General features: G+C 36.0%; 1 protein-coding gene across 2 annotated transcripts in view; it reads right to left on the bottom strand.

Annotated features, from left to right (window-relative positions):
* Positions 1-8,173: 8,173 nt before the first annotated feature.
* LOC107104584 (SRC kinase signaling inhibitor 1-like) overlaps positions 8,174-21,935 on the bottom strand; it is a 72,876-nt gene continuing 59,114 nt past the window's right edge. The window contains exons 13-20 of one of the 2 annotated variants that reach the window (XM_015404617.1): positions 19,579-19,726; positions 17,286-17,589; positions 16,689-17,022; positions 16,449-16,591; positions 15,515-15,664; positions 15,328-15,429; positions 12,052-12,189; positions 8,174-9,250 (exon numbers count right to left, since the gene is read on the bottom strand). In XM_015404617.1, the coding sequence (XP_015260103.1) occupies positions 9,218-9,250; positions 12,052-12,189; positions 15,328-15,429; positions 15,515-15,664; positions 16,449-16,591; positions 16,689-17,022; positions 17,286-17,589; positions 19,579-19,726 (1,352 nt within the window). In that variant the 3' untranslated portion in view covers positions 8,174-9,217. The remainder of the gene's footprint in view (positions 9,251-12,051; positions 12,190-15,327; positions 15,430-15,514; positions 15,665-16,448; positions 16,592-16,688; positions 17,023-17,285; positions 17,590-19,578; positions 19,727-21,935) is intronic. The other variant, XM_015404618.1, reaches the window with a different exon arrangement.

Raw genomic sequence — 21,935 nt, forward strand, 5'->3', positions numbered from 1 at the left:
ATATATATATATATATATATATATATATATATATATATATATATACTGTATATATATATCTGTATATATATTCTAGGTTACAACTCAAAATAATAAGTCTGGTGTACGACACAACTGGATAAAAGACTGAATGATATGAGAGAGAAATTACTCCATCCATTACATCCAATGTTTTACAAAGCTTCTGCTTTGAAGCACTTAAATTTTTTGTTTCTTTTTCATCTCAGATTTAAGGAATCAGCCATACAGACGGATGGATGGCGCTCGTCAGAGCTCCAAGTGGAAACCAGGTCAACAGCTTCAAGTGTCTTCAGATATCTCCCTCTGAACACTGGGAAGTCACTAGTAAAAATGTTAGATATTTGAGGAAACGTTTTAATCCATGTTTTCATATTTTGGTGACAAAAACAAAGTCACAGCTATAGCTTCGTAGGAAGATTTCCTGCTTCTTGCAGAAATGTTGCAGAGTTCATAGAAAGAAATGTAGAATACATTATATTATCTACTGGATGTTAATGATGCTGGAAGTCATCTGAGATAATAAGGACAATTATATGAAGGAGTGAACCACTCAGCTGAAATCTGATGCAGGGACTTCATTAATGATTCACAGATATCAGAACGGAAAGCAAACAATAAAGGAAAAGCAGGACAGTTTTCATATACTATACTGAAGTTTTTAATAAATTATTTTAATACTGAATTTCTGCTTTGCCTCAGGTTTGAATAAAGTATTTTATACTACTGTCAGTTGTAAGTATTCTTTTATTTCACCAATAGGAAAGAGAATTAACTATTTAATTAATTAATTAAAATATTAAAATTTTCCTAATAAATTACTGAAAATTTTGTCTCTGCTAATAAATATACACATATTAGTACATCCATGCTGTCTAAATTAATAAATTATGGTTCTGCATAATATATACATTAAATAATTTTAGCAAATGAAACACTTTTTTCTTTTACAGATGCTATATCTTGCAGTGATACATGCATTTCCTTTTATCCTTACAGCAGTTTTTGTTGTCCTTACATTGTTTTGAAAGTAAGATAAGAAAACCGTATATTTTAATGGCATAAGATTTATTTCCAAAAAAGCGCTGTAAATAAAATGATCCAAACATGTATCTGTTTACTTTTACTTTTTTTTAATTTTATATCATCTTCCTCTTTCAGAGAAGCTGCAGAAAATAAAAAGATGTTTCAATGCTTACAGAAACTAGATCTCATGAGTCCAAAAAAAAAAAAACACAAAAAAAATTGTCCATTGTCTTCAAGGTACGCTTGTAGTCTATTTAATGGGCTAGTTTCATCAGGATTTATGGACAAATATAGCTGAGTATCATCCGCATTACAGTGGAAATTAGTCATATTCGACAGGTAACCCTGGAGCATGAGGAAAATTTATCATCAACATGTAAAAACCGAAATCTGTCAGACAAATACGATTTAAACCATCCAAGGACTGTTCCCTTAATTCCTACAAATTGTTAGCTACTATTTTCCTATGATTTTAAATAAGATAGGAAGATTAAATATATCAGTATTTAACCAATTCCTATGAATTAAGAGACAGTTTCTTAACTACAGATTTAATTTAAGATATTCTGAAAGGCTGTACTATGGATACATAATTCCTAACTACAGTAAAATGGAAATTGAAATGAGAGCGAATACTTCCTTAAAAACCTTTGCTGGAATTTGATCTATCATACACATTGAGGGCTTAGATAAAGATAGTTTGGCCAACTCTGAAAACTCAACTGAATTAAAAAATTCAACACAGTTCAGGTTCTTACGTTACATCAGATGCTGCCACACCTTCCAGAGATGAACCAATTATTTATGAATATCTATAAAGAATTACATGAAATTACTTCTAAGATATGGGGAGATGGACAGTTCAACAGAGCTATGGCTCTTGGTAAGTTTGACAACTGTATTAAAAAGAAATCTATGATTATTCTTATTCTCCTCTATTAATGAAGAGAAATATGCTAATTAGTTTGATCCTGGGAAAGCTCATTTTATACAGGAGTATAATTTATTACATTAAAGTGCAGAGTAACTGGCAGTTAACTAAATCACTATAACAATATGACTGAACAACTCCTTTACAGGCAGAAAAAAAAATCGGGGATGAAGATTTGCAGAGGAAGCATTTTATGAAAAGAAAATGCACCAAGTTTTTCTCCTCATAACCAAACTGCACTGGATCTTGATCTTTGTCCTGCTACTTTTCTGAGGTCATTAAACTTTCATCTTATCTGCACAATCACTGGCTGAGCTAATTTGAGCTCTGAATCTGTTTCAACTGAACACATATTTGATTAGATTTCGGGTGTTAGACATTCACATGTAATTATTGGAGGGGAAAACTCCAGTCAACATGATTAAAACTCCCGGGGCATCTGTTAAACAATCAAACACTAATTTTTTATTAAACAGAGAATAAGTCCTACATCTTTATCAAAAGACACATGAGCAGCTTTGAATAGAACAGGGTTAAAAAGAGATAACTGGATCAGAAAGTGACTCAGAGAAATAAAATCTTGATAAAAAAAACTTTTTAAGAAAAATTCAATATTTTTTTACCAACAAAAATTCAATTAGATCCAATTAGATTAACTAGATCCTTCATTTCTTTCTTTAACCTTCTAAAAAACAGCTCTTAGCTGACAGCAAACATGAGTGATCCATTGGATAAGTAGAGAAGATCAGAAGCTTCATCACTGACTGCTATTCAGGGATTTATGTCTACAGAAAAAAAGAAAAAAGATTAAAAGAAAATTAGATAACAAAAAGTTCTTTGTCTTGCATGCATGAGGATTGAAACCTTATCAACTTCAGTCTTCTTTAAATTGATTATTTTATTTTTTTTTTTACAAATCCACAAATATTAATTTATTATAAACAGTTAAGATAAATAGTTTTGATGGATGAGCACCATGCAGAAATACCAGCTACAATTTGCTTACATCTAGAGCAATACACATCCTGGATGCAGGTAAAGTCTCAATGGTTTTTATTGTATTTCAGATCTTTCCTGTTTTGTAGATTATCCAAACCTCACAGTGATGGATGGACAAAAAACAGTTTGAATGACGGCGTTGTAGATGGTCAAAAACTCCTCTGGAAATATGCAACCTCCTGAGCTCAAGAAGTCATCAATAGCCAGCCTTAGTGTTTTTTTGTTTTTTTTTCCATGTTCCTCTTTGAAGGTGTTCATGACTGCATAGACAAATGTCAGCCATCTTTGCCAACAAGTAGATGATAACCAATCATTTGGCCTTAAAAAGGGGAAAATGGGGTTTTCATTAGCTTATTATAAAAATAAACTTCAATAAACTTTAGAAATATGCCGGGATTTATAAAAGCATGTCATTTTTAAACATATAAAAACAATATATTCAAGTTTGAGATGTATCTGCAAGCACTTAAAAAGTAATAATCTTATCTTACATTTCAACTTAAACATTTGATAATCAAACAAAAAGGTTTTGTTAATTTTACGTTTAAATAAAAGCGACTGGACAACTTTTGCACTCATATGTTTTGATTTTTCTTGTATTAACAATTGTGTAAAATCCAAAAGTAATTGTAATGTATTACCAAAATTTTGATCCAGGTTATCAATGGCAAGTGTCCCAAGGTCCATTCAGGCCTTTATATTGTGCTTTTAGCACATTAGTCTTTAAAATGAGGCAATAAACAGAGCATTGGACGGATGCTGTGTATCAGAGGGTCACCTTTATTGTCACAAAAACACAACAGGAACGTACAAAAGCAGTGACCTGTCTGTTGGAATTTTCACACACAAAGCAGCAACTTTTTTTGTTTTTTTCCAGTATCATATTTGTGCTTTGTTCTGCACAGATTAGTTGGATTTTACTTACAGTATATTGTAGTAGTTGATCATTCTTGGTCACAGTTCACAAACAACACTTACCCCACACAGCAAGCATCACTTTCAAACAAACTGAAGGAACAGCTTCTAGTTGATAAATATAATTTAGGTATCTTTCTTCATAAAATTCAGTCATTTTTTTTCTTGATTTATTCTGACATAAGGGCTTTAAACAGAATACAAAAATCTATATGTTGCTGTACAGTTTTCTTTACTCTATGGTACACTCACAGGTATACACAGATTTAAAATGAGATGTCAGTTCAGTCGGCGTGCAGATTTTTCAGGAATGTTTACAGTATTCATGCCATTTTGGAGTATTTTTCCACCTTTATATATAAAAAGGAAATCACATTAAAATGAATTCAATATATTTGGGTTTATATACATGATCTGAACATCCACATATGATTGAACAATCACACATTCATCAAGAAACCATCGATTAACACTTGAACTTGTATAATCTCACACACTGTTGGTTAGAATAGAATAAAACATCTATAAACGGGACGTCTCCTAAGTGACGGGAGCGTTTCATGTGCTTTTTTTTTTATAAATGCAGTGCCACTATTTTACAGTTTGTATTAGCAACGGCATCCGGTTTCTACGGCAACGTGTGATCATGGTTCGTTTCATGGCTTGCAGAAAAAATAAAATCTTTTAACTCAGAAAAATAAAGAATTTACAGAACGTGTCACATGCTTATGAATCCTCTTCAAGTATAAAAATACAAAAAAAAGCTTGATTATATAAAACATAGATGACTTTTTTTCTTTTTTACACGTTCTCTCTGAAACAAAAAACTAAATGGTTCTATAATAATATACATACAATATATCTTAAGTGGTTCTGGTCAGATTTTAACTTCTCTCAATCTAGATTATCTAATCTTATTCTACATTTCATAAACAGGTTAAGACTAAACTCTTAATTTAGTTTCCCGCAGTGGTGAAGACAGAAACACTGGTTTGATTTCACTTTAATCGAAAGCTTTGCAGCTTAACACGTCACGTTTTAATTAAATCCAAATTTCTGAAAAATTTTGACAAAAGGAAACCTTACACGTTTACATACCTATGTCCCAGTTCTACACTTGTTATGAAGTAGAAACATAAATTTCAAGCTTAACCAGATTGTCCAATAGGATACCTTTTTGGGTGCCACTCTTTCAGACATTAAAAACACTTTATCTGGAACTGAGCAGCCATTTAAACAGATGATTCAATTTTGGATAAGGCATGTTTGCCATGTTGGACAGTTTTACAGCCACTCTTATTTTAGGAAAAATGCTCAATATCACTAAAATGAATAGCTAAAGTAATGAAAAGATGAAACTAAAGATTTTTGTGGTGCTCTATATGTTGCGGAACAGCCAATGACAAAAATGGCACCTTAAAATTATAAAATGACAGATTTTTGTTTTGTTTTTTCATAGTAAAGCTCAAATTTATTTCTAGAAATGTAAGAGCAGATTTTTTTTCTGCTTCGGGTTCTATATACAAATAAAGATTGATTAATTTGAAAACAGATAAACATAATTTGTAAATAATATATTTTTTTTATCAAGTTTACTTTATAAAAAAAAAACAAAGCTATCCAAACCAACCAAGCCCTTCCACTTAGTAAATTGTGGACACTTTAGTTCAACTTCAGCAGCCATACCCAGACTTGATTACTGCCAGACTTTATGCAGAACCCACATCACAACATGATGAAGGTTAAATAAATTCTAACATTATGACAAAGTAAAAAAAAAATATATATATATACATATACATATACATATTTTCATTTTTAGGTTAATCTCCACAAGAGAAGTAGAGGGGTGAATGTTTTAAGGAGTGTATGTTTTATTAAAATCACTCCAACAACACAACCACTCATCAAGGGTTATCATAAAACAATCCAAAGTTAAACACCCTTGCTTGCCTCAGGTAAGGTTACTGTTTGGTAGAAATAATCTTGGTGAAATGTAAAGTTAGAAAATATCTACCTTTAAATTTGTCACTCTTAGGTTTTTAGGCAGCAAAATCCAATAACGATGGTCTCTCATGAATTCAGACTATGATTACATACAAAGTTTCCAGTATTTCTAAATCATTTCTACACAAAGCTGGCAACATATTATCCCCAATGATTTAAAATAATTATCGACAATGATGGCTTCTGTTGCCACCAGCAACGCAATAATTTATAAGGTGTGGGTGGGTTTTACCCTTTCACATTCAGCCAGCAGATATCCCTGCTTGTTAAGTAAAGAATCTTTTTAATGTAATTAGGCCTCATCCTATATTACATTTATTGGATGATCTGAAACATCCATGTGGAAAGATAAAGAAGGCTGCAAACAAACAAATACTTAACAGCAAAATGAAACAAAGATGATCAGTTATTTCCTAGTTTTAAATGTCACCCCCCGGTCTTTGCATTTAACAACACATACATTATACATAATAAGCTGCAGCATGAACAGCCTGTTATTTCAGATTAGTTTCTAAATGGTTAATTATAAACAGAAATAATCCAGTCCTACTCCTGACATTTGCTAGTTTTAATGTTGCCCTTTTATAAGCTGCATTTCAAATCAAATATTTGCTTGGATGAAAATGCAGGAAATTAGATTCAAATAAGTTAAGCCCATTAACTTTGTTACTGTTAAGCCCTGCAAGGTCCTAAAAATAACGTTCAAACCAGATTTAGATGGTTTAAATGGCCCTATGATACCCTGCATCCTTTTTCCATTTATTTCCATTTAATTAGGAACCAGTCAAAAACTTAACTACTATCAGTAGGTCAATTAAAGATATAAATCTCAAATTATACTGTATATATTTTAAGTTTTTTATCTGTCGAATGAGACTATTATGCATAACAGTTCATCAACACCAAAAACTCCTTTTCTGAAACAATCACAATCTTCAACAAAGCACATCAGAAGGATTTTTAGTCCAGGGCTGGTTTGGCCGACACGATCATGCAGGAGACTTCTCACTCAACAGCTGTCGAGCGGACAGTCTCTACCCCCCTCCTCCAAATATGGGATTAGCTCCTAAAGATCATTGTTAAATAAGCTGGTTGTTCACAGTGATCTTTATCCCAGCATAAAAATTAAAGGTGAGAAAAATCTGGTGGAATTCATCAAAGCTGGACTACAGAGGAAAAAACTGGACTGTTGCTCAGTTTTTCAAAGTATAACTCTCAGGCAAATGGAAATTCATTTTTTCATGAGAGAGTAAAGGTCCCAGTTTCTGGAGGAAGGGCATAAAATCCATGCTGGTCGGGATCTAGTAAAGTTTCCCAAGCCCACCTCTATCTACCGGTGTTATTTCGCCAACTTTCATCACAAGTCAGGTCATTTAAGAGAGCTTACACTGCAAAAACGATCTAGAAATAAGTACAAAAAATCTTAAATTAAGTACATTTTACTCTTAATTTGAGCAGGTAAATAAGATGATCTGCCAATGGAATGAGTAGTTTTACTCTTAAAATAAGATAGTTAGATAATGTGCGCTTATAATAAGACAATACCATTGTTTTTTCTTCTCATAAAAGTAAATCCTCTTGTTCCATTGGCAGTGTCTCACTTATCTCCTCAATTCAAGAACAAATACACTTGCTTTAAGAAAAAAAAATATTGAGATTTCTATTTTTTGCAGTGTATGCTTCCCTCTGCTGACAGGTTCTGTAGCAGGGGTCACCAACTCGCATATTTTGGTCCGGGTCGGGACTCTGAGAAGCTTTCACCTGGGTCGCTGGACTTTTTCTGTGGTAAAATTAATCTATGATAGTCTGAAATGAGAATATTCATTAGACACAGCTTTGACTTCCCCAATTGTGGCTTTTGAGGTGCTTTCCTCAACCTCTTACAATCACACTAGACCTACAGTTTGTTTTCACTCCCAGATGTACAGCGGGTGAGACAGAAGCTTGCCCTGCCTTTAGGCCTTAAAGGATTTAAGATTGCCTGTTTAAAAATCAGGGAGGTGGACTGTGAAAATAGAGCATTTAAAGACGAGTCGATGGAAAAATACTTTCCTCCAAGGACATGCTACAAGGCCAATCTGTTTAAGCGGCTCATTCTTTGGTGGAAACAGTTAAATGCCACTAGGGTTCTAAACATAGAGTTTGAAGAAACTTACCCACAAGAATATGAGATAGGAATCATGAAAATAATTGAATTCAGAAAATGAATCCTGTTTTATGAGCCCTTAAATAAAATAAAAATAAACGTTTCATACATTATTTAAAAAAAAAGGACTTTTATTTATTTCTTTTGCTGTTAAGTTTTGTAAAAGATTAAATGTTAGTAAAGAATTAAGAAAGTGAAGTTTGTTTTTAAGATGTATTAAATACATTCTTTAAAACTATACTGTAACTAAGAAAATGAGCAAAAAAACTTAGTAAAATTGTGAAGTTGCCTAAGCTGAGGAATTGGACCCTTTTGAAATCTAGTTAATTAGCTGTGTTCAATAGAGATTCTTCACTTTCTAGCAGAACTTACTCCCAACCCGTGCTTTCAAAGGTTACAGTAACCATGGTGATGGTGAGCTTGATTACCCAGAAACCTCATATCAAGAGCAGAATGCAAGCTGAAGGCTGCTGTTAAAGCAATCTGTGTTTTATTCCTGCATCAGCAGAGCCTTGTGCTGACACAGTCATTTAGGTAAAGAGAGCCATAAATTGGTATAGACGAATATTTATTCAATAGGTCTACATTATCATATCAAACATCCATTTTTATTAGACATAGTTCATGCTAAACATCAGAGAAACAGATTTTTTTGGTTTTGGTTATCTATGAAACATTTGAAAAAAAATATATATATATACTTGAAATATATCCCCACCTGTAATATATAATTATAATTTTTCCTTCTTGAAGAACTAAATATCCAGTTTTCAATGACATTCTAATTTACCGTGAGGCGCCTGTTTTATTTTAATGGCAACACCCTTTATCTTTCACCTTTCTCTGAATGAAATAGAATAAAAATATAACTTGATTGAGCATTCATGAGATATCCTCTTGTGTAAAACTGGGACATAGATTTCGTTTTAGATTGTTAGTTATGGTGGAAGATGGAGATACACATTAGATGTGTTTAATTGCTTCATGGTACAGGTCCAGAACTCTTGCAGTCTTTTTCAAATTAACACATGAATCAGTGGAGTCACATTAATATATCAGCAGACAACAGGAGCTCCTGTTTGCCTCCAAACTGTGACATTTTAGCCAACAGTCACCTTTTAGGTGTGAATTAGGATTTAGAGGTCCAAAAGTGGAATGATCCGAGTACTCAGTCGTCACGTATTTAGTCCGGATGAGACCTGAGAGACCTGAGAAGCAGACAGGATGACAAAAGGCAAAGCAAGTGACGAAGAGGAAAAAAAAAAAAAAGAAGGCTGGCTGACGGACTAAAAAAAGATGTCAGAAATAGCAGTGAAGGGAAACGTCGGCAGAAATAATGATGATCTGCGGATCAGTGAGCAGCGGAAGCTCAGGACTGCCCCAAAAAAGCAAGCAGTGTGGGGGGGAGGGGAAGTTTTAGAGCAAAAAAGAGAGAAAAGTGTAATGGAGTCATGAAGCAGTGACAGGGGGGGAAAAAAAACAAAAACATAAAAATCAAAATTTACTGACAGACAAATCAAGTTTTTTGTTAAATCCTTCAAACCCTTCATCCCTGCACTATGCTGCTCTGAGCTTCATTGTGATTGGCCGGTGGGGACGTCAGGTTTTGGTGCATCGACGTGACGGTCCTCGTGTGTGCGACTGACGCAGAGCTGCTGTCAGAGCTGCAGGACAGAAAAATCTCTCCCTACTCCGCTTCTCTTCCTCCTCTGAATGATGCAGCAAAAAAAGAGGAAGAGGAGGGAGAGAGGACAGGAACAATGGGTAGAATGCTAGGGGATTAGGGCTGCTGCTTAAGGACGGACTGGAGATAAAAGGAATAAAGGTAGGAAAGGGGAAAAAGCAAAAAAAGAAAAAGGAGATCAGGAGTCAGTTTAGAAGAGTAAAATAGAGGGATATAGGAAAAATAGAAAAAGAGACGGAGGAATAAGGAACAAGGAGGATAGTGTTTGAGTTTATGAGAAGTGATAAATAGAAGAAGAAATAAGGACAATGTGAAGAACCCACAGCTCAGAATGAGAGTCAGAAAATGTTTGAGCTTCTGATCCCATCTTTAAACCAGCCAGCAGTAAAAGCAGCAGCCATAGTCTCCATGGCTTCTCTAGGAGCCAAATTCATCAAGTGAAAAAAAACCCAAAAAAAACAACTGGCCCTCGCTCCCCTCTGCTGCCACCACTGATTAACAGCTCCGAAAAAAAGAGCAGGGCAGTTTTCCTCCCATCACACATTCAGGAGAACGAAGACTCTTTGTCTTTCCAAAATGTTCAGCCAATCAAGGAGGCTTTGTTGGAAAACAAGCTGCGTTCAGGGAGAATAATGTATGAGAAATGATGCAGGGAAAAAAACACATTCTTTGTGTGTTACACACTCTTACAAACAAATTCCCTGGAACTTGTTCACATTTTTTGACAACATAACGCAATGTTGCAACCAATTAGATTTTTTAGTCAAATTTAATGATAATATCTTTCAACCAATGAAAAGCTATTTTTGCCTCTCAGACTAATTAATAATGACTTTAAATATACAGTAAAAGATAAAAAAAAAAGGAAACAAGAAACAGGGAAAACCGCAGCATTGTGAAGCAAAGTTTCAACAGGGTTCTTGCTCGGTAATTCAAAGTTTTCTTTCTTTTGAAAATAAAGCCTGGATTTCGTTGATTAATCAAGTTCCAGATTTTGGAGGGAGAGTGAAGAGGCACAGAATCCAAGCTCACAAATTCACACTCAAGAACAGATGTTCCACAACCAGTGTTAATCTGTGGATCCATTTCACAGCTAGTGCTGGTACACTGAGTTTTAGGTTGAAAGTCTGTACAGGCGTCTTTCAGGAAATATTGAATCATTTTATTCTTCCTCTTAGCTGATAAATGCTGCAGGAATCAACAAGATAACCAAATGAACCATGGCCTGCTTTGATTAAATCCTCCATAATCTTGTTTGGCTGGGAGACTGCCATACAACTGGCCTAATACACTGTATAGTGCAAATACTAAGTTAATTAAACTTGTTTATTGGTCGCATTTAACACAAAATGTATGGGTTTTTCTAAGCTATAACCATGAGATTGAGCAGAAATATAAGTGAAATTCCCTCTGTGGATTATCTATTTGAGTTTGACTTTTTGAATCAGACCAATAACATAAGCTAGTCGGCTAGTTAATATGAGACTTTAAATGTGACTGATGTACACCTGTGGATTCATGACAGCAGGGAGCTGTTTTTACCCCTGAATGCTAAACTTTCAAGGAATCAGCAAAAATACTGACTTTACAGTAACTTAACTAGCAAATTTTTTTTTTCTTTTTTTTCTACCGAAAGTTACATGAAAGGCAAGAAAGTCAATTGTTCTTGTTAATCAGGTTAATTTCTGAACCTTTTGAAAAAAAATAAATGCATTTTTTTTTTTAGGAGACTGAAAAAATGTTTTGAGGAAAAGGGATTGAATGAGGTAATTCCAGCTGAGAAGAAATAACAGTCAATTCAGCCTGAGGGGGAAAAAAAAGTCATGAAGAAATATGTGGGTTTTTTTAAATAAAAATGAATGCTACACACATAGATTTAGTCCCTAACTTCAAGCCCTTCCTGCATTTATGTGTCTTAATGTGAGTTTTGTTTTTCATGATTGCTTTGCTCTTTCTGCAGTTTTTTTTGTTTGTTTACTGCATGAATTTAACTTGTCTTTAACCTCTCTAATCTTCCTGCCTGAAAGATCTCAGCTTTCTAGCTGTTAGAAGGCAACAGTTTTAACTGACTTGACCAATTGATCAGGATTTTGCTATCTTAGATTAAATAAGTCAGTGAGAAATTTAACAGACTGGACAAAAGCTTAATGTCTGACCAAGCTGGTCCAAATCCAGTCACCCAAACCATTAACACAGAAGAAGAGGAGATGAAAACCAGCTTGCGTTCCCTCACAGAGTCTTCTGGGACCAAGAGGCTGAGCTTCTCTGAGGTGACAGTAGAGAGGAGAGGCAGGCGGAGCGTCAGATCAGTTAGAAGTGGAATACCTGCTGCTGGCCCTGGACTTTGGGGAAATCATCTTTCTGTTTGCGGGATTTTGGTCTCTCCAGGCTTCCCTGTTGAAGGTGTTTGAGTCGAGCCGCAACAGTTGGACCCTTTGTCGGTCCCGGTGAGTTACTGCTGTTCTGTGGAAGAAAAGCATCTTGTTTTTGTGAGCTGATTTTAACTAAGTCACCCAAGGTACAACCACCTGTGATCGTTTGAACCACCTGATGAAATAACGCTGGAATTATGTAAATATAAACCATAATGACTCAGGGGCAATGCTGCAAAAATGTATGACATTTATAAACTAAGTTGTTTTAAGAATGGAAAAAGGCTATACATATTTTTCATTCAAAAATTTTTAAATTTCAAAACCTCTGTAAATTTCCAGACCTGTGTAAAAACTGTGTGGAACTCAATTCTCCCCAACCTGTGACTTCCAAAGTTGGGGTTGGAGCCCAATTGTGCTCCTGGATCAACATGTACAGTGAGGAAAGTAGGTATTTGATCATGCTGCTATTTTGCAAGTACTTGGAAATTATGGAGGGCTCTTAAACTCTCATCGTGGGTGCATGTCTACTGTGAGAGACATGATCTAAATAAAACAAAAACAAAAATCTCAATATATGATTTTTAACTATTCATTTTAATGATGCAAATAATTATTTCCAAAAACTGTCAATCAACTAGAATTCTGACCCTTAAAGACCTGTTAGTCTCCCTTCAAAATGTCCACATCCTCCCAATTTATTATCCTAAAGTAGATTAACCTGTTTAAGGTCTTTAGCTGCATAAAGACACCTGTCCACCCCATACAATCAGTAAAACTTCTACTACTAACATGGCCAAGACAAAAGAGATATCCAAAGAAACTAGAGACTAAATTTTACACCTCCACAAGGCTGGAAAGGGTGTGTATCACTTTAGTCAAAGCTTGGTGAAAAAAAGTCCACTGTTGGAACAATCATTAGAAAATGGATGAAGCTAAACTGGACTGTCAATCTCCCTCAGACTGGGAGTCCATGCAAGATCTCACCTCTTGGGGTCTCAGTGATCCTAAGAAATGTGAGAAATCAGCCCAGAACTACACAGGAGCTGGACAATGACCTGAAAAGGGCTGGGGACACCGTTTCTAAGGTTACTGTAAGACATCATGGTTTAAAATCATGCATAGCAAGGAAGGTTCCCCTGCTTAAACCAGCACATGTCAAGGCCTGTCTTAAATTGGCCAATGACCATTTGGATAATCCAGAGGAATCATGGGAGAAAGTCATGTGGTCAGATGAGACCAAAATAAAACCTTTTGGTCATACTTCCACTAACTGTGTTTGGAGGAAGAAGAATGATGAGAACCATCCCAAGAACACAATTCCTACTGTGAAGCATGGGGGTGGTAGCATCATGCTTTGGGGGTGTTTTTCTGCACATGGGACAGGGTGACTGCACTGCATTAAGGAGAGGATGCCCGGGGCCATGTATTGCAAGATTTTGGGGAACAACCTCCTTCCCTCAGTTAGAGCTTTGAAGATGGGTCGAGGCTGAGTCTTCCAGCATGACAATGACCCAAAGCACACAGCCAGAATAACCAAGGAAGAAGCATATCAAGGTTCCGGCGTGGCCTAGCCAGTCTTCAGACCTAAACCCAATAGACAATCTTTGGAGTGAGCTCAAACTCAGCGACAGCCGAGGAACATGACTGAGCTAGAAAAGATCTGTATGGAGGAGTGGGCCAATATCCCTCATGCAGTGTGCAAACCAGGTGAAAAACCACAGGAAACATTTGACATCTGGAATTTCAAACAAAGGCTACTGTACCAAATATTATCATTCATTTTCTCAGGTGTTCAAATACTTATTTGTAGCTTTATCATACAAATGAATAGCTAAAAAAAAACATACATTGTGATATCTGGATTTCTTTTTTTTTTTTTTAGATTATGTCTCTCATAGTGGACATTAACCTACAATAAGAATTTTTACCCCTTCATGATTTCTAAGTGGGAGAAGTTGCATAATATCAGGGTTTACAAATACTTATTTTCACTGTATACTGTCTTAGGATGCACTACTGAAATTAAAACCAACAATAAATAATAAAGGTAAATCACATTTATGTTAAAATCTTTATAGATATGAAAAAAATTACTTAGAAATAAACAAAAAACAAATCTTTTGGTTGTTGATTTGGGATATTATTGCATCCAAGGTTAATTGATTTTGCAGAAAACTTTGAAGCATTTAGGTTGGTTAATTCATCGACAATGAAAACATTGTATTAAACAGAAGCTGAATGGAAACCTTTGGCCCTTACGACTCTTCCCTTGCATTAAATGTGTGTTTTCCTTCACATTTTATTAACTGAAGCAAAGAAATCAAAGAGTTCTACCCACTCCTGCTCTGCAAATAAAATCCCTTTAAGATAATTTTAGTGACTGCTGTTTAACTTGACTGATGAATTTTAGAGTACAGTGTATGTGGAACATCAGTAATCCAATATTCCTAATGCTCCATAGGCCCTGTTGACCCTTTTTTTTAACATCTTTAGCATATTTGCCGGCACAGACTGGGTGTTCTTTGAAGAGATGTAGCCATAAAACATGATATTGTCAGTAATCGTATTAGATGCCTTTTTTGATGTATCAACCACATGGAAACCTTTATTGGTGAGTTTTAAAAGCCAAGTTTTTCTTCATCATTTCTGTTTTCCGTATTTATCCTTTTTCCAAACATTAGTAACGTTTAAAGTAACTGAAATCTATTTCCTGCACTTTTAAGCTTTAAGATCACCATTTATTTCTGTTTTCGTTCTGTAGAAGTTACCCATAGTTCCCCTAAGTTGGTATCATGTTTTCTGTTTCTGTACAATTGCTACTGCATCTCACAGCTGAAATCATTCACTTGTTAAATTCTGATGAGATGGAGCAGGGCACATGTATAATAATACATTTACCTGATATTAGTTTAAAATCAGACTAATAACAAATATCCCCCCTAGTATTTCTCAGCTTTACAGTTTGATGTGTAAAAATATGGAAATCTCAATGAAAAGAGTAGAAACATTTCAGAGATCTCAAGGGGAAGTAAAACAATAAGCCAATTCCTAATCATGCACAAGTTGATTTATTTTCCCTTTTTTCCCTTGTATGGCTTGTTGTTAATCTGCATGGAAGATCAAGCAAAGTAGGAAATAAATAGGAGTTAATACAAAGGATTAAGTCAGCAGAAAGAGGCCTGGGAGTGAGGCAGCAGGAGGCAAAAGCTTGAGGTTTTACATTTACCTTTCTGCCCAGTGACTCAATGACGTAGGGGGAGGGGGCCTTTGGTCGGCCGATGTTCTGTTTACTACAGGGGGAATCTTTTACAGGTGTTCTCTGAAATATCTTTTTATTTATGAAATAATGCAGTGAGAACAAATCAGAACTTAATGTCACAATGGAACAGAAAATAGCCTATGAACTGTTCTACCTCCAGCTCAGCGAGGATCTTCTCCTCATCATCCTCGTCCTGAATGGCTGAGGCAGCGATCACAGGTGGGGTGGAGGCTGGTCGGGGGGTGTCTGAGGGGGTCCGTCTCAACTTCACCAGAGTTTTTGGCATTTCACCATCTTCCTCCACCTACACAGACAAAGGGAGACAGCTGAAACTCAGAGAAGTGTAACTATAGTCCTGAAGGATTGCAGTCTTGTAAGCTCTAGATGTGTCCTTGTGACCTCTTATGAGGTCATTTTACTGCAAGGTTCAATAATCAATATCTAAATATGGAGGGCAGAAGAGCCCCCTGAAACCTGAAAAAAAGTTAGACAAACTGCTTTTTTACTTTCAAATGCTGATCCTGGCTCTCGGTTTGGCATAACTTAATAACCACTCACATTTCAACATGACACTAGTTAATTGGTAATGCTATTCTTAAACACCTTCATTCTTACATTTTGTGTTTTAGATATCAGGAAAATGGTCACGCCTGAATCGGAAGTTTGACAACAACAGTGAAACGGTAATGGCTACAAAATAAAGAATAGCTTGGTGGTGAAAATAAACCAGAAGAGACCAGGACACTATACTATAGTCCAGGTGAATTTTGATACACTCTATAGGGACCAGCGATACCCTTTAATGGCATCTTCTCTACCTGATAGACCTGATTCAATCTGCTGGGTTCCCTTAGATAGAAACAATATTGATGACATGTAATGGTAAACTGAACTCAACTGCAATGTTTAATAACTGAGATCAGTTGGAGTATGAATCTCTCCATATAACTGGATAATTTTTATTTTTTTTGTGAACCTGAGTTTAGATACATTAAATTAAATGGAATTTTTGCTTTATAAACTGTTTTCCCAGCTGATAACCTTGTTTAATTACAGAACGAGTGACAGCTGGAACCTCTGAGCCTCACCTTCTGGTTCTTGTTGGTGACGATCACCTCTCCAGTGCGGTTTGTGGTGAGGCCGTGAACCGATGGGAAGCTTCGGCGAGGGGGAGGTGGGGGAGGAGACTTAGATGGTTTTTCTGTTTTGTATCTTGCTACATTGAGGTCCACTGCCCAATCAGAAAAATATCATTTAAAATATATTTATTTTTATCAAATGAATCATCCTTTGTATGCAAAAATGATACTGATATCTGGACAACTCACCGGACCCTCGATGTGAACCGCTGCCTTCCATGCTGTTGAGCTTCTGAGCAGCCAACTGCACCTTGCCAGGCTGCTGGTCCCCACTAGACGTGGTGGTGGTGGCTGTTGTCCCAGTGCTCCCTGCAGCTGAAGAAGTAGCTGTGGTGGAGGATATTGGGAGGGTAATCTGGGGTTTGGGAGGGACTGCCGGTTTATTTATGTGCTTGGCAGCAAAGTCCAGATCTGGAATGGCCTTCATCAGTTCAGCCTGGGTTTCCTCCAGCAGGCGATTGATATCCTGGGCGCTAAACTGGGTCAGACTGGCACGTTTCTCCTCCCAGTCACGCTCAGCTGCCTAAAAGATATACAGAAGCAGATAAATAAAAAACAGCATGAGACTACTGGCAAGATATATGGAGAGTGTTTTCCAATGCTGCCCCAACAAATGGAATAATAAACCATCTGCTTGTGTGATGAGGGTCTGAGTAACAGATTTAAGAGCTTTCAGATATAATGTTCTGTGTAAATGAATATCTACCATCTGGCATAAGAATAAGATGTAAATATCTTTCTGTTTACAGCAGACTGGTAAATGAATATGTCCACAATTATGTTTACCAGTCTGACTTCAGCAGAGACTGCTTTGTCTCCAGGTCTTCGACTTGGCAGCTCATCCAGGACTCGGGTTCTGAAGGCCATGGAAGACTGGATGTCCTGCTCAGGACCAGATGTGTCAGTTTCGCTAGCAGAGGAGGACAGGGGCATCCAGTTGGCCAGACCGGAGCTGGTGCTCAGGTCACTGAGGCTGAGAGGAGGACTGTTCAGGATGTCCAGATCAGAGCCTTGACTCATATCATCCAGTCTTTTCTGGGACTGACAGGAGAGGTCTTCAGGGGTCTTCCAAATGCCTTCAGAGACCTGTCTGCACAGACAGAAAGGACACAAAGAAGAAAAATAACAGAGATAAAAATCATACATAAGTTACTATTATACATATATGGTTGGGTTAAGCAGCATGAAATAGCACCTAAAAGTAGTAGGATTTTGTGTTCCTATTTAAAACCTTTTCTTATGTACAAAAAAGCAAGCAGTTTTAAGCTAAATTTAAATAATAAATTCAGATGTTGTCTCTTTGCATAGCATGATTGTGAAGTAAAAGCCAATTCATATTTAGTTTTAGCATCTTGAAAACAAACAAAAAAAGATTAAATTCTCTTCAACCTCCATTAGACAATATTTGTCGAAAACCTTGTTTAATGGAGTTTAAGCTGAAAGTTTTCTGACTCACGTTCACCATCTTTCATCCAGGAAGCCAAACTATGTATTTATACTAGGAGAGCAGCCATCCAGACACAGACATTTTTCTAAGCAAATATATTTCTAGAGGGGCTATTGACATTTTCACCAGATGTCGGTAACAATCCAGGCAATCCACACATACAAAGAAATCAAACCATAGATGTTCAGAAATTAATTTTGTTTAAAAAAACATTTTTCTCACTAAATAATAATATTTAGTGAGAAAAATGGAGGTTTGTTCAATACTTATATCACCTGCTGTGTGAATCTGCATTGATCTAAACCGTTTTGGAGGGCGACAGTGGCGTTGGATGTAGGAGTTTGCCCTGAAATTAAAGGATTGACGGTTCAAACCCCAGCTCTGACTTTCAGTGTTCTTGTGTCCTTGGGCAAGACACTTCACCTGCATTGTCTACTGATGCTGGTCAGGTCTTCTGTCAGTGAGCCCCAGGGCAGCTGTGGCTACAATGTAGCTTGCCACCTTGACTGAATGGGTGAATGAATGTAGTGTAAAGTGCTTTGGTCAAGTCTCCTGACTTGAATAAAGGCGCTATATAAGTACATGTCATTTACCATTTTACTGTAACTTTGGCTGTATGTTTAGGGTCAGTGTCCTGCTGTAATATCAACAGCCCAGCCTTTCTTTTTTTTATTTAGCACCATCCATTCTCCCATCAATTCCAAGCAGTTTCCTGTTCCTTCTGCAGAACAACTCTTGGATCAAGCATTTCTAATGAGGTCATTAAATTTATATTCTTTGTTGCGCAATTTAAATTTGCTAATACATGAGTTTTTCAAAATGTTAATATATATAGTTAAAAGCTTGCTTTTAATTTTGTTTCATCTGCTGAATAAAAACCCTTTAACCCACAAATATGCTGATGAGGGGGTTGATCTGCAGAGCCTTAATAGCATGCTCTGATGAAATAATTGTCTGGTGTAAATTGCGGCTAGATATTGGTTAAAATCTCGACATTCGTTTTATTAGTGGTACCGATGCAGAGAAGGAGAGAGTGCGGCTTCATCCTGTTATCAAATCGACTCATATGATCTAACTTACAACATTCAGACATTATGGTGTTGCTGCCACATGCAGAGGGGAGTTACAGTGTAAAATTTTCAGAAATTAAATTTGATGTTGCCAAAAATGTTATACTTGTTGATCTTCAGCTTTATATTTCTTCTAAATTATTGCTTAATGATATTAACTCTCCATAAAATTATGTCATTTATATTATTGCATCCTGATGTAATTTCAATGTTGTTTAATATTTTATCTAATATTACTTTGGTACATAAAGGTATTCATGGTTGACTTTGTGACAGAAACCAGCCAGGATTTTATGGCAGCACAACAAGCCTACGTTACCATCCCTCCTTCATAATACTAAACAGCTGGAATGTTTAGAATTGGTTCAGGAGCCCTAAGAAGTAAGAGCAACAAAATACTTAAGCATATGAGGTACATTTTTACTATGGTTTCACATTTTACATCAAATCAGATTTATAATCATGGCTACAAAAAAAAATCTAACATTCAGATATGTGTCATGAGAGTCAAACTGGTTGATCTTTAGATACACTTAAGGGGCTTTGTTTGATACCTGCATACCTGCGAAGGTTGCTGAGAGCATCAGTCATGGTGTTGCAACGTTTCAGTAGAGCTTCCAGACGTTGAGGCTCCTCTTTTAGGAACTTAACCGCTTCCACCTCCACCCTCAGCACCACGCGCATCTTACTCTGTAAGCTCGGGAACTGGTCTGTAGGAGAGCGAGAAGAAGCGATAACTGAGGAGAGAAGATTCGGTATAAAAGCATGAATACAGAGAATGGTTTGAACAAAATATGTTATCATTATTCAATACTTTAAATTACTGGGTCTCAGCAAAACAAAGAGCCTGCTAGATGCGGCGTAACTGAGTAATATAAAACAGTCTGCTCTTAGTCACATTCAAATGATCAGAGATGGAGAACCAGAGGGTTTTATGCTTGGACCACTTTTTAAACTTTTTTTTTAAAAAGCCCCCTAAAAAGACTGAGTGCTCAATTATGGCTTTTTTTTTTCTGTAATGGGATTGAACAGGTCGGTTTAAGCTGTGAAGAATAAATTGGAATAATAATAAAAAAGTTAAAATTTTCATGATCTTGACCTTAGTGGACTTTTTGAGTTTTCATTTACATTTTTATGTCATTCTGTTTTCTTGGTAATTGTTTCTTTTCCAATTATGTCTCATAGTAGTTGTTTTCTAGTTTTATTTAAGCAGTGTTGTGTTTTTTGAGTTACTCTCTGTTGTCCCCTTGTGCCTGTCTCCTTTCCCCAAGCTCCTATCCACACCTGCACCATATCAGCTGATTACCCTAGAGTTGTTCTGTCTCCCATATATACTCTCCCTGTGTTTATTCAGTGCTGGTTTCTTGATGTTACTTGGCTTCTCTTGTGTGTTTTCCTCTTGGCATCCCGTTTTTTTTGGTTTTTTATTTTATTTTATTTTTTTTATTTTTTTTTATATTTAGTTCCTGGATTTTGCCTCTGTAGCCTTTGGAACTGTTATTAAATCAGCAAAGCTCATCCCTGCTGCCTCTTCTCTGCATTTGGGTCCTTACTAACTTCCACTAAATCTGACAAAAATTCATTGTTTTTATAGGTATTTACTAAATTTTGTTGGTACAACCGGGAAACTATTCAGATTAAATCAAATTCCTTACCTAAGTATATTATGATGAACAGAGTGAAAGAGTGAGCAGATGGTACAGTAAACAAAGAAAGCCTTGCTTACAGAAATAGCTCAAAGTATGGTTCTACTTTACAAATGTGAAGCAGTATTTGCGCTGCAAATTGCAAGGATAATGCTAGGAAACTGGAGAGAATAGTATTCTCTGCCATCAACAGCTTATATTATAGATGGAATTGATGGAATTAAGCTTGTTTTTAGTGCTTGATCATGTTTCTCTCCCTGACACAGCTTTTACTCTGATTTCCTGTATGTGCTCTCGAGCTGGTTTACAGTTACTTATTTTAACATGGAACGTTATTTATGGATCAGTTATTCTATGTTCCTTTTATATGTCTGATTCTGGCTCAAGGATGCTCCAACTGAGCCTGGTTCTGCTGGAGGTTTCCTCCTGTTAAACGGGATTTTTTTTCCCTCTCCACTAACACTGCATGCATGCTTAGTATGCGAGATTGTCCCCAAATGAATGACATAATGCAAACAGACCTACTGTTGGCATTTGCTCTTTCAGAAGGAGAAAATACTGCAAAGTCAATTAGTTGATTCAATAATCTGGGTTTTCTTTAGGGAAAATAAATATGAATCAATTTTTGTGTGTAATTCGACTGAAATGTATATACACTGCATGAGATGACATGTGTTGTGAATTGGCACAATATAAATCAACTGAAATTAATTAAATAGACCAGGTGTACATTGTTGCTGTTTAAAACAATATGGTACCATGTACATATTTACATTCATGAGAAACAAAAGAAGAGACAAAGATGGTTGAAGCATAATAAAGACTATGTTCAATGCTAAACAAAACTTAAACTTGAGCGCAGTTGGGATGACAGAGGACCCATCAGTAAAGTGAAAGAACCCTAGAGTATTTTTTTCTAACAAGATACTGCACTGGTGAGAATGAACAGATTAACAGCTGTGGACGAACTTCAGAATACCTCATTAATACTCAGAGTCAAACACAGGTCAAGGCAGCAGGAGGAGAGGCCAAAATGGAAATTATATGAACAGCAATTAAAGGGTAAGTAGACTCATGAATATGAATGATTCTTACTTTGCATAACGGTTTTTAATGGACAGCCCTGACCACATCTGAACTATAACCTTCAACTAAAAGTCACATATGTTAACATTTCTATTAATTAGATTTTTAATACTCATTTATTAAAATCATATGATTTTTTTGTTTTATAAGCAAATAAGAAGAATTAGTTTCCCTTGCTAAGGTATAA

The sequence above is a fragment of the Cyprinodon variegatus genome, unplaced genomic scaffold, assembly GCF_000732505.1.
Source record: "Cyprinodon variegatus isolate N-32 unplaced genomic scaffold, C_variegatus-1.0 Scaffold1804, whole genome shotgun sequence".
Lineage (NCBI taxonomy): Eukaryota > Metazoa > Chordata > Actinopteri > Cyprinodontiformes > Cyprinodontidae > Cyprinodon > Cyprinodon variegatus.